At 48.3% G+C, this 13,940-nt stretch overlaps 1 protein-coding gene across 11 annotated transcripts in view; it reads right to left on the bottom strand.

Moving 5' to 3' along the window:
* The window catches only part of dock3 (dedicator of cytokinesis 3), a 1,878,236-nt gene that overhangs the window by 80,134 nt on the left and 1,784,162 nt on the right, over positions 1-13,940 (bottom strand). For all 11 annotated transcript variants that reach the window (XM_070895785.1, XM_070895788.1, XM_070895786.1 and 8 more), the window contains 2 exons: positions 13,441-13,582; positions 12,722-12,888 (listed from right to left, as the gene is read on the bottom strand). In XM_070895785.1, coding sequence (XP_070751886.1) covers positions 12,722-12,888; positions 13,441-13,582 — 309 coding nt within the window. The remainder of the gene's footprint in view (positions 1-12,721; positions 12,889-13,440; positions 13,583-13,940) is intronic.

Below are 13,940 nucleotides of genomic sequence, written 5' to 3'. Positions count from 1 at the left end.
GAGCTTTTGGAATGTGCCTGCTTGGCCTATTCTCAGCATTTCTCTCCTCAGTTCATCGGAGAACTCACATAAACTAGCCAACCTCCGAAGTTCCGCCACGAAGTCGGGTGTGCTCTGGCCCACACAGCGTCTGTAGTTGTGTCTGGCCATGTGTAGGCTGCTCGCTGGCTTCAGGTGGTCTCTTACCAGTGTGCTCAATTCTTCAAACAACTTGCTTGCTGGTTTCTCGGGTGCCAACAGATCCTTCATTAAAGCAGTATGTTTTCGAGCCACAGCTGGTCAAGAGATGGGCTCTTCTCTTGTCTGCCTTATCGTCGCCTAACCAGTCTTTGGTTACAAAGCTTTGCTGGAGCCGTTCTATAAAGTCCTCCCAATTGTCTCCCGCATTGTACTTTTCATCTGATCCGTTGTTCGCCATTCTGTGGATTCTGTAATCCCGTAACTCGTCGCCACTGTAAAGTCCTGTCCCCTCAGTACAGATTCACATGAGGCATGTAGTGAAGTCAAGGTCACTCTGGACCTGCACCTTTATTTCACAGCTCAGGAATGCTGCACTTGCTTGAGACCTGTCCTTATATACCTGTCTCTTGCAAGTGCACCCCTGGTGGTAAGGTATGCAGGTGGTTTCAGGTCATATCTTATTACACTCATGTATAGCATGTTAGGATACAGTTATATATAATAATGTCAGATACATGACACACACAAACCACGGTAACGTTCTCGCTCACACACACACAAGCCCCAGTAACGTTCTCTCTCTCACACACAGACCCCAGTAACGTTCTCTCTCTCACACACAGACCCCAGTAACGTTCACTCTCTCACACACAAACCCCAGTAACGTTCATTCCCTCACACACAGACCCCAGTATCATTCTCTCTCTCACACACACAAACCCCAGTAACGTTCTCTCTCTCACACACACACAAATCCCAGTTACGTTACATAAGAACATAAGAATTAGGAACAGGAGTAGGCCATCTAGCCCCTCGAGCCTGCTCCACTATTCAATAAGATCATGACTGATCTGGCCGTGGACTCAGCTCCACTTATCCGCCCTCTCCCCGTAACCCTTAATTCCCTTATTGGTTAAAAATCTATCTATCTGTGACTTGAATACATTCAATGAGCTAGCCTCAACTGCTTCCTTGGGCAGAGAATTCCACAGATTCACAACCCTCTGGGAGAAGAAATTCCTTCTCAACTCGATCTTAAATTGGCTCCCCCGTATTTTGAGGCTGTGCCCCCTAGTTCTAGCCTCACCTACCAGTGGAAACAACCTCTCTGCCTCTATCTTGTCTATCCCTTTCATGATTTTAAATGTTTCTATAAGATCACCCCTCATCCTTCTGAACTCCAACGAGTAAAGACCCAGTCTACTCAATCTATCATCATAAGGTAACCCCCTCATCTCCGGAATCAGCCTAGTGAATCGCCTCTGTACCCCCTCCAAAGCCAGTATATTCTTCCTTAAGTAAGGTGACCAAAACTGCACGCAGTACTCCAGGTGCGGCCTTACCAATACCCCATACAGTTGCAGCAGGACCTCCCTGCTTTTGTACTCCATCCCTCTCGCAATGAAGGCCAACATTGCATTCGCCTTCCTGATTGCTTGCTGCACCTGTAAACTAACTTTTTGGGATTCATGCACAAGGACCCCCAGGTCCCTCTGCATCTCAGCATGTTGTAATTTCTCCCCATTCAAATAATATTCCCTTTTACTGTTTTTTTTCCCCAAGGTGGATGACCTCACACTTTGCGACATTGTATTCCATCTGCCAAACCTTAGCCCATTCGCTTAACCTATCCAAATCTCTGCAGCCTCTCTGTGTCCTCGACACAACCCGCTTTCCCACTAATCTTTGTGTCATCTGCAAATTTTGTTACACTACACTCTGTCCCCTCTTCCAGGTCATCTATGTATATTGTAAACAGTTGTGGTCCCAGCAGCGATCCCTGTGGCACACCACTAACCACTGATTTACAACCCGAAAAGGACCCATTTATCCCGACTCTCTGCTTTCTGTTAGCCAGCCAATTCTCTATCCATGCTAATACATTTCCTCTGACTCCGCGTACCTTTATCTTCTGCAGTAACCTTTTGTGTGGCACCTTATCAAATGCCTTTTGGAAATCTAAATACACCGCATCCATCGGTACACCTCTATCCACCATGCTCGTTATATCCTCAAAGAATTCCAGTAAATTAGTTAAACATGATTTCCCCTTCATGAATCCATGCTGCGTCTGCTTGATTGCACTATTCCTATCTAGATGTCCCGCTATTTCTTCCTTAATGATAGTTTCAAGCATTTTCCCCACTACAGATGTTAAACTAACCGGCCTATAGTTACCTGCCTTTTGTCTGCCCCCTTTTTTAAACAGAGGCGTTACATTAGCTGCTTTCCAATCCGCTGGTACCTCCCCAGAGTCCAGAGAATTTTGGTAGATTATAATGAATGCATCTGCTATAACTTCCACCATCTCTTTTAATACCCTGGGATGCATTTCATCAGGACCAGGGGACTTGTCTATCTTGAGTCCCATTAGCCTGTCCAGCACTACCCCGCTAGTGATAGTGATTGTCTCAAGGTCCTCCCTTCCCACATTTCCGTGACCAGCAATTTTAGGCATGGTTTTTGTGTCTTCCACTGTGAAGACCGAAGCAAAATAATTGTTTAAGGTCTCAGCCATTTCCACATTTCCCATTATTAAATCCCCCTTCTCATCTTCTAAGAGACCAACATTTACTTTAGTCACTCATTTCCGTTTTATATATCTGTAAAAGCTTTTACTATCTGTTTTTATGTTTTGCGCAAGTTTACCTTCGTAATCTATCTTTCCTTTCTTTATTGCTTCTTTAGTCATTCTTTGCTGTTGTTTAAAATCTTCCCAATCCACTAGTTTCCCACTAACCTTGGCCACCTTATACGCATTAGTCTTTGATTTGATACTCTCCTTTATTTCCTTGGTTATCCACGGCTGGTTATCCCTTCTCTTAACGCCCTTCTTTTTCACTGGAATATATTTTTGTTGCGCACTATGAAAGAGCTCCTTAAAAGTCCTCCACTGTTCCTCAATTGTGCCACCGTTTAGTCTGTGTTCCCAGTCTACTTTAGCCAACTCTGCCCTCATCCCACTGTAGTTCCCTTTTTTTAAGCATAGTACGCTCATTTCTGACACAACTTCCTCACCCTCAATCTGTATTACAAATTCAACCATATTGTGATCACTCATGCCGAGAGGATCTTTTACTAGGAGATCGTTTATTTTTCCTGTCTCATTACACAGGACCAGATCTAAGATAGCTTGCTCCCTTGTAGGTTCTGTTACATACTGTTCTAAGAAACAATCACGTCTGCATTCTATGAATTCCTCCTCCAGGCTACCCCATGCGATTTGAGTTGACCAATCGATATGTAGGATAAAATCCCCCAGGACGACTGCCGTTCCTTTTTCACATGCCTCCACTATTCCCTTGATTATTGCCCGCCCCACCGTGAAGTTATTATTTGGGGGCCTATAAACTACGCCACCAGTGACTTTTTAAGTTTACTATCTCTAATCTCCACCCACAATGATTCAACATTTTTTTCAATGGAGCCAATAACGTTCTCTCTCACACACACAAACCCCAATAACGTTCTCTCTCTCACACACACAAACCCCAGTAACGTTCTCTCTCACATACACACACAAACCCCAGTAACGTTCTCTCTCACGCACACAAACCCCAGCAACGTTCTCTCTCACACACACAAACCCCAGTAACGTTCTCTCTCACACACACAAACCCCAGTAACGTTCTCTCTCACACACACAAACCCCAGTAACATTCTCTCTCACACACACAAACTGCAGTAACGTTCTCTCTCACACACACAAACCCGTTACATTCTCTCTCACAACACACAGAGTCCAGTTACTTTCTCTCACACAAACACAAACCCCAGTAACGTGTTCTCTCTCACACACGCAGACCCAGTAACGTTCTCTCTCACTCACACAGTCCCCAGTAATGTTCCATCTCAACACACACACAAACCCCAGTAACGTTCTCTCACACACACACAAACCCCAGTAACGTTCTCTCTCTCACACACACAAATCCCAGTAACATTCTCTCTCACAATACACAGAGCCCAGTTACTTTCTCTCACACAAACACAAATCCCAGTAACGTTCTCTCTCTCACACACACAAATCCCAGTACCGTTCTCTCTCACACACACAGACCCAGTAACATTCTCTCTCACACACACAAACCCCAGTAACGTTCTCTCTCTCACACACAAACCCCAGTAACGTTCTCTCTCCCACACACAAACCCCAGTAACGTTCTCTCTCTCACACACAGACCCCAGTAACGTTCTCTCTCACTCTCTCACAATACACAGAGCCCAGTTACGTTCTCTCACACACACACAAACCCCAGTAACATTCTCTCTCACAATACACAGAACCCAGTTACTTTCTCTCACACACACACAAACCCCAGTAACGTTCTCTCTCACACACACAAACCCCAGTAACATTCTCTCTCACAATATACAGAGCCCAGTTACTTTCTCTCACACACACACAAACCCCAGTAACATTCTCTCTCACAATACACAGAGTCCAGTTACTTTCTCTCACACAAACACAAACCCCAGTAACGTTCTCTCTCACACACACAAACCCCAGTAACGTTCTCTCTCACACACACAAACCCCAGTAACGTTCTCTCTCACACACACAAACCCCAGTAACGTTCTCTCTCACACACACAAACCCCAGTAACATTCTCTCTCACACACATAAACCCCAGTAACATTCTCTCTCTCACACACGCAAACCCCAGTAACTGTCATGTATTCAACCAGCATTGTAATCCATGCATAATCTGACCTAAGTTGTACACTGTGGGAACAATGACCACTAGGCGGTGAACTTGTGGGAGACACTCTTAAACTGGACCTTCAGGTATAAAAGGGGAAGCTCCACCCACTTTCATCACTTGAGTGCTAAGGAATAAAGGACAGGTCACAGACTGACCTTCTCTCAAGCATGGGCCTCGTGTGCATTTATACTGTATAGTGAGGACGTATCAATGGCGACAAGAAACTGGGATTTAAACCACGCGAGCATGGCCACTAGCAGAACAGACGAGAGGTACTATGTTAAGGAATGGTTGGGACAGAGATTCAACATTGTTAAAGCAGCACACAGTTCTCCAGGCAGACAAGGGCAATCGGGCATGCCCCAACATGTAGTCGAACCCAGAGGGGGAGTTCGACAGAGACAACAGCAAACTGTACGACGATTCACGCCATTGCAAGGGACAATGGGGCCAGTAATGGGGCCATCAACACCTGTTAATGGCACAGTCAAGGACAGTCACAGGGGCAGTCAGGGACGATCGACTGGCAAGGGAACTTTTGTTTCCAGCAACAGCTCATGTTGGAGGTGTGGAGGCACACACTTAGCCGGAGTTTGCAGAGATGAGCAAAATACCTGCAGAAATTGCAGAAATGAACGCTGGGGGAAATCGCTGGAAGCTGAAGTTCAGCGATTTTATGTGGAGCATGTCTACAGTTCATACACCAGGACGCCACCGATAATGATAAAAGTGCTCCTCAATGGCATCCCAGTATCAATGGAGCTAGACACGGAGGCCAGCCAGTCCCTGATGGGTATCAAACAGTTCGAAAAGTTGTGGGCATCCAAGGCCAGGAGGCCAAAATTATCGCCGATTGACGCACAGCTACGGACATACACAAAGGAGATCTTTCCGGTGCTAGGCAGCGCCATGGTAGTCGTGACCCACAAAGATTCGGAGAACAGGTTGCCACTCTGGGTTGTCCCGGGGGTCGGTACCGCATTACTGGGGAGGAGTTGGCTTGCATGAACTGGAAATGGGGCGATGTCAATGCAATTTCCTCTGTGGAGCGAATAGCATGCTCACTGATCCTGGACAAATTTGACTCATTATTTCAACCCGGCATTGGCACTTTCATGGGGGCCAAGGTAGTGAGTCACATAAACCCAGACGCCAGGCCAGTACACCACAATGCCAGAGCAGTGCCGCACGTGATGCGGGAAAAGATAGGCGAATTGGACCGCCTGCTGAGGGAAGGCATCATCTCGCCAGTCGAAATCAGTGACTGTGTGAGCCCGATTGTGCCGGTGCTCAAGGCGGATGGGTCAGTCAGTATATGTGGTGATTACAAGGCCACCATCAATCGGGTGTCACTCCAAGACCAGTACCTGCTACCGAGAGTGGAGGACCTCTTTGCGACGCTATCCGGTGGCAAACTTTTTTCAAAATTGGACCTGACCTCAGCTTACATGACCCAGGAGCTGGCGAGTGAGTCGAAGGAAGCTGACCACCATCACGACACACAAGGGGTTGCTTGAGTACAACAGATGTCCGTTTGGGATTCGCTCGGCCGCCGTGATCTTCCAACAAAATATGGAAAGCCTCCTCAAGTCGATTCCAGGGACGGTGGTTTTTCAGGACGACATCCTCATTACGGGTTACGATACTGAAGAACACCTCCACAACCTGGGGAGGTGCTACGCAGACTGGACCGGGTAGATCTACGACTGAAAAAGGCGAAGTGCATCTTCCGAGCTCCAGAGGTAGAATTCCTGGGGATGAGGGTAGCAGCAGACGGGATCAGCCCTACTGCATCCAAGACGGAAGCGATCCAGAGAGCACCCAGACCCCGTAACACGACGGAGCTGCGTTTGTTCCTGGGGCTCCTGAATTATTTTGGGAACTTTCTTTCCAAATTGAGCACGCTGCTGGAGCTGCTGCACGTGCTCCTACTCAAAGATCACGAATGGGTCTGGGGGGACAGCCAGGAAAAGGCTTTTAATAGAGCACGCAATATGTTATGTTCCAACAATCTGTTAACGCTATATGACCCATGTAAGAAACTTGTGTTAACATGCGATGCGTCGTCCTATGGTGTCGGGTGTGTGTTGCAGCATGTCAATGCCAAGGGTCAGTTACAGCCGGTAGCTTATGCCTCCAGAAGTCTGTCCCAGGCAGAAAAGGGATAGAGGATGGTAGAAAAGGAGGCGCTCGCATGTGTATATGCTGTAAAGAAAATGCACCAGTACCTGTTTGGCAGGAGACAGATCACAAACCCCTAACGTCCCTTTTGGCCGACAACAAGGCCATAAATGCAAACGCATCGGTCCGCATACAGAGGTGGGCACTCACGTTAGCCGCCTATGACTATACAATTCGGCACAGACCGGGCACCGAAAACTGCGCCGATGCACTCAGCAGACTCCCACTAGCCACCACTGACGGGGCTACCGAGCATGCTGCTGAGATGGTCATGGCTGTTGAAGCTTTCGGAAGCGAAGGCTCACTCGTGACGGCCCGTCAGATTAAAGTCTGGACAAATAGAGACCCGCTATTGTTTCTAGTCAAGAAATGTGTCCTGAATGGGGACTGGGCAGCCACGTACGGGGCATGCCCTGAGGAATTTAAACCATTTCACAGGCGCAGGGATGAACTCTCGATTCAGGCCGATTGCCTACTGTGGGGAAACCGCGTAGTCATGCCCCAGATGGGCAGAAAGGTGTTCATCAGAGAACTCCACAATGAGCACCCGGGCATTGTCATAATGAAGGCAATTGCCAGGTCACACGTTTGGTGGCCAGGGATAGACGCAGATCTGGAACTTTGTGTTAGCAGGTGCAACACGTGTGCCCAGCTGGGCAATGCGCCCGGGGTGCCCCCCTTAGCCCCTGGCCATGGCCCGCCAAGCCTTGGTCACTCATCCATGTGGACTACGCAGGTCCTTTCATGGGAAAAATGTTTTTGGTTGTAGTAGACGCCTACTCCAAATGGATCAAGTGTAACATTTTAAATTCAAGCACATCCTCTGCCACGGTCGAAAGTCTACGGGCAATGTTCGCTGCCAGACATTTTGGTCAGCGACAATGGCCCGTGCTTCACAAGCACTGAATTCTAGGCCTTCATGGCAGGCAATGGAATTAACCATGTCAGAATGGCACCGTTCAAGCCGCCCTCAAACGGCCAGGCAGAACGAGCAGTGCAGATAATCAAACAGGGGATGCTCAGAATTCAAGGGGGTTCCGTACAAAGCCGCTTATCACGCTTCCTGTTGGCCTACAGATCCCGACCACACTCGCTCACAGGGGTTCCACCCGCAGAGCTGCTAATGAAAAGGACGCTTAAAACCCGGTTATCCCTTATATACCCCACCATGAAAGAAATTGTCGAGAGCAGGCGCCAGTCACAATATGACTACCATGACAAGAATGCGAGGGCGCGATCTATTGATGTAAATGACCTTGTTTTTGTCCTCAACTACGCTGCAGGGCCCAAATGGCTCGCAGGCACTGTGGTTGCCAAAGAGGGAAATAGGATTCTGATAGTTAAACTTACCAATGGACAAATCTGCCGCAAACATGAGGATCAAACAAAAAGGAGGTTCAGCAACCCCATAGAAGAAGCAGAGGAAGAACACGATATAGAGTTCACTCCACCACAGGTGACCGAACACCGTAACCAAAGGGAGGAGAGCCCAGTCACTGTTGGCAGTCCGGATAGGCCTGAGGCACCGCAAACAGCAGACATTCAGGCCAGCGCCCAACAACGGGAGCCCCAACTCAGGCGCTCTAGAAGAGAGCGTAAACCACCAGAGAGACTCAACCTGTGATCCCAAAAAGACTTTGCGGGGGAGGTGATGTCATGTCTTCAAACAGCATTGTAACCCATGTATAATCTGACCTAAGTTGTACACTGTGAGAACAATGACCACTAGGTGGTGAACTTGTGGGAGACACTCCTAACCTGGACCTTCAGGTATAAAAGGGGAAGCTCCACCCACTTCCATCACTTGAGTGCTAAGGAATAAAGGACAGGTCACAGACTGATCTTCTCTCAAGCATGGGCCTCGTGTGCATTTATACTGTATAGTAAGGACGTATCAGTAATGTTCTCTCTCACACACACAAGCCCCAGTAACGTTCTCTCTCTCACACACAGACCCCAGTAACGTTCTCTCTCTCACACACAGACCCCAGTAACATTCTCTCTCACACACACACAGACCCCAGTAACGTTCTCTCTCACACACACACAAACCCTAGTAACGTTCTCTCTCACACACACAATCCCCAGTAACGTTCTCTCTCACACACACAGACCCCAGTAACGTTCTCTCTCACACACACACAAACCCCAGTAACGTTCTCTCTCACACACACAAACCCCAGTAACGTTCTTTCTCACACATACACAAACCCGAGTAACGTTCTCTCTCACACACACAAATCCCAGTAACGTTCTTTCTCTCACACACACAAACCCCAGTAGCGTTCTCTATCACACACACACAGACCCCAGTAACATTCTCCCTCACATGCACCCAGCACTTTGTGCTCCAGTCTGCACAGCTGAAACTGGTGTTTGCTACAAATTTGGGGGACAATTTTAATCTAACTCGCCTGTCAGGAAACTGACGGGATTGGGTGCAATGCTGGATTTAACCCCTGCCTGATTTTCATCATCATAGGCAGTCCCTCGGGATCGAGCAGGACTTGCTTCCGCTCCCTAAGTGAGTTCTTTGATGGTTGAACAGTCCGATACGGGAGCCACAGACCCTGTTACAGGTGGGACAGACATTTGTCGGGGGAAGGGGTCGGTAGGGCTGGTTTGCCGCACGCTCCTTCCACTGCCTGCGCCTGGCCTCTTCAAACTCCTTGCGTCGAGGCTCAAAGAGCTCCACGCTCTCCCGGATGGACTTTCTCCTCCTTGGGTGGTCTGCGGCCAGGGTCTCCCAGGTGTCAGTGGTGATGTCGCACTTTAGCAGAGAGGCTTTGAGGGTATCCTTATAACATTTCCGCTGGCTCGTTTACCATGAAAGAGCTCTGCGTAAAGCATTTGCTTAGGGAGTCTCGTATCTGGCATACTATGTGGCCTGCCCAGCGAAGCTGATCGAGTGTGGTCAGTGCTTCAATACTGGGGATGTTAGCCTGGACAAGGACACTGATGTTGGTGCGCCTGTCCTCCCAGGAGATTTGCAGGATATTGCGGAGATATCGTTGGTGATATATCTCCAGCGACTTGAGGTGCCTTCTGTACATCGTCCATGCCTCAGACCCATATAGGAGGGCGGGTATTACTACAGCCCTGTAGACCATGAGTTTGATGGTAGATTTGAGGGCCTGGTCTTCAAACACTCTTTTCCGCAGGCGGCCGAAGGCTGCACTGGCACACTGAAATCGATGCTGGATCTCCTCATCAATGTCTGCCTTTGTTGATAAGAGGCTCCCGAGATATGGGAAATGGTCCACGTTGTCCAGGGCCGCGCCGTGGATCTTGATGATTGGAGGGTGGTGACAGGCTGTTGAAGGACCTTTGTCTTATGGATGTTAAGCGCCCGATTTTAATCTCCATTGAAGTCAGCGGAGAGCAGTATTGGGCGGGTTGTAAAACTGGCATTGCACCCGATCCTGTGGGTTTCCCGCCCGGCCAGTTAGGTCGAACATGGCCCCCTATGTTTCGCCATTGTTGTGTACGTAAATAAACAGACTAACTGAAGCAGGAGAAATGTAAATAACTGTGCCTTTTGTAGCAACTCCAAAATGGTGTCCCAAAACCAGCATGTTTACAGCAGTATGTGAATAGCTCCCACAGGGTCCTAATGCCCGTCCAGCGAGAGTTCGTGCAACAAACAAACAGAGAGTGAACACAACAGCTATGAATCGTCCAGTATATTTTTCTCTTATCAGTGAGACTCCTGTCAAAAGAATCAGTTTATTAACATTCATATATTTTATTTAAAAAACAGAAAAGCCAGGATTTGCAGCAAGAACAGACACTGGGAGGGAAGGGAGGAATGAGCTGTAAGAAAATGATGTTTACTTACCCCTGCATCTAACCCGCTGCCCTGCCCTGTCAGTTGGTCTTTGACTTTGAAGGGAATGGTTTGTAGCAGTCACACTGAGCAACATCCCAACAGCAGGACTCCCAGCACTGATCACTGGGACACTCCCCTCGGCACATCTCCCCAGCCCAACTAACTCCTCTCCGCACATCTCCCCAGCCCAACTCACACCCCTCCGCTCATCTCCCCAGCCCCATTCACTCCCCTCGGCACATCTCCCCAGCCCAACTCACACCCCTCCGCTCATCTCCCCAGCCCCATTCACTCCCCTCGGCACATCTCCCCAGCCTATTCACTCCCCTCGGCACATCTCCCCAGCCCATTCACTCCCCTCGGCACATCTCCCCAGCCCAACTCACTCCCCTCCGCACATCTCCCCAGCCCAACTCACACCCCTCGGTACATCTCCCCAGCCCCATTCACTCCCCTCGGCACATCTCCCCAGCCCAACTCACTCCCCTCCGCACATCTCCCCAGCCCAACTCACTCCCCTCGGTACATCTCCCCAGCCCCATTCACTCCCCTCCGCACAACTCCCCAGCCCCATTCACTCCCCTCCGCACATCTCCCCAGCCCAACTCACACCCCTCGGTACATCTCCCCAGCCCCATTCACTCCCCTCCGCACATCTCCCCAGCCCAACTCACTCCCCTCCAGCCCCATTCACTCTCCTCGGCACATCTCCCCAGCCCAACTCACTCCCCTCGGTACATCGCCCCAGCCTAACTCACTCCCCTCGGCACCTCTCCCCAACCCAACTCACTCCCCTTGGCACATCTCCCCAGCTCCATTCATTCCCCTCTGCACATCTCCCCAGCCCAACTCACTCCTCTCGGTACATCTCCCCAGCCCTATTCACTCCCCTAAATAGTGCCCTGTGCCTCCTCTCTTTCCACCAGGTTTGACCCAGGATACTCACTGCTTTAAATTTATATTTAGTAGCCTTTCATGTCGGACTCTACCAAAGGCTTTCTATCAGTGTAGGTACAATATATTGTCAGGCTTTCCAACAATCATTTGGGATATCCCTTTCGCGTAATCACATCTGAAACCATATTGATTGCCACTGATTAGGCTATTTTCATATCGATAATTCTCAATTTGTTCCTAATGATTGATTCATTGGTTAAATTCACGGAATCAGCATAAATCTGTTTTATTTCTGTTATTGCAACATATTCTCCAACTTACCCACCTTATCTCAGACCTTTCCCTTTTGTTCTTTCCCAGGCTCTTCATTTGCTTGTACGCTCTTCATCTCCAGCATCTTCCTGTCCTGACGAAGGCTCATCGACCTGAAACGTTAACTCTGTTTCTCTCCCCACAGATGGGTGTTTCCAGCATGTTCTGTTTTTATTTCATATTCTCCAACTTTACTGTTCCACAGACATCAGCCAATAGCTCACCAAGTGCATTAAATCTCTGCTGAGTATTTTCGGCATTTTATGTTTTTACATTAAATCTATAGCCACCTCCGCCTGATGGACGCCATCGGTCGACATAATCACTGCTTGTTGTATAGCATAGTCTTGTAAACTACAAGTATCAGTGTTTTGCTGCAAAGAGTAGGCCAACTGAGAGAGTGGAAGAGGCTACGGTATCTGCGGCTAATGTTAGTGCTATATACTGTAATATCGAGCTCCCCCTAGTGCACTACTCCTCCACCGAGTGATCTACTATGGTAATGCAGTATAACAATAAAAACACGTGTCAAAGTCACATGATGACAGTTGGAGCCATTTTGTAGAGTGTGTTTGTTAGTATTGTCCCAAAAATATATCACATATACTACACTCACCTTGAACTCATTCTCCTTGTCCTTTGAACCTTTGTGAAAGGGTCTGTCATATCGAAAGCGCCGGACGTTGTTTACGCGGTAGAAGCTCTTGATCCGGTCGGGAACTCTCTCCATCTGGAGAACTTCCACGTTCTCGGGAATGGGGCACACGGCATATATCTGCAGATCTATACGCAAGGTCAAAGAAAACTGCACAGCAAAAAATTGATCTTCTCCATTACCTTACACTAACAATAGCCAGCAAGGTCCACTGTCATCTGCAGGATAATATCTGCTTCCTCTGGTTAATAGACAGGCAATATTAGATTATTCATGCAAACAGTGGCTTGTTTGGTAGTGTTTTTTTTACAAATTGTCCTTCCTCCTCTCCTGAAGGTACTGCCATTTGCTGGGGTCTGGTTCCATGGGCACCTGCATCCTCCTGCTACCTTGCCCAACTGGCTTTGCTTCATGTGTGTGACTAGTTAACAAGTGTCGACTGGCCATTTGACCATAGAGGGCATCACAGCTACATTGGGCAGGGATCAGGGTGGGGACCCTAGCTAGTTTTGTCTCTCCCTTGGCCAGGGCAGCTGAGGGCCACTATCACCATTGCTGAGATCAGCTCACTCAGCACAGCCTGGGAGTTGGACCTGAGATCTTCTGGGCTGTTATGGGTCAGCCATTCATTACCTTAATCAGCTCAGCCACTGAGGAACCTGCTCAAGACGGAAGGATACATTGCGCGTCAGACTGCAGGATGGTTTCATCCGGCTGGTTGAGATGCTGCATGGCAATGGCTTGTGGGAATTCAGTCAGCATCCTTTGCTGAAAGGCCTCCAGCCTCTCGTAATCATGACCACGACACACAAACTCCTTGTTCTGGGGTGAGAAGAGAGAACAAACAGGAAGGGTCAGCCTGAAGAAACAATCAATAATTATATAAAGAGAATAAAGAAAGACTGGAAGTCTAAAAAAAAATCTAAAAACGGGAAGTATAAGAAATATACAATCAGTCCATCAGATATCTGAAAGCAATTCATGCTTTGGGAGCGCTCATTACAACTGAATAATTGATATATAGATATATATATATCTTAAAAGTCTTGGTTATGTGGTACACTTCCTGTTCGCAAACTTCACTTCCTGTTGTCCTGATTTTTGGTCCCGCCAACATGTAACACTGAAGCTGCCAAAGTCCGCAGTTATACTGGGAATCTCCTATGTAAACAGCTCCCAG

Source organism: Pristiophorus japonicus, chromosome 12 (assembly GCF_044704955.1).
Source record: "Pristiophorus japonicus isolate sPriJap1 chromosome 12, sPriJap1.hap1, whole genome shotgun sequence".
Taxonomy (NCBI): domain Eukaryota; kingdom Metazoa; phylum Chordata; class Chondrichthyes; family Pristiophoridae; genus Pristiophorus; species Pristiophorus japonicus.
This window is presented reverse-complemented; position numbering and strand designations above follow the sequence as displayed.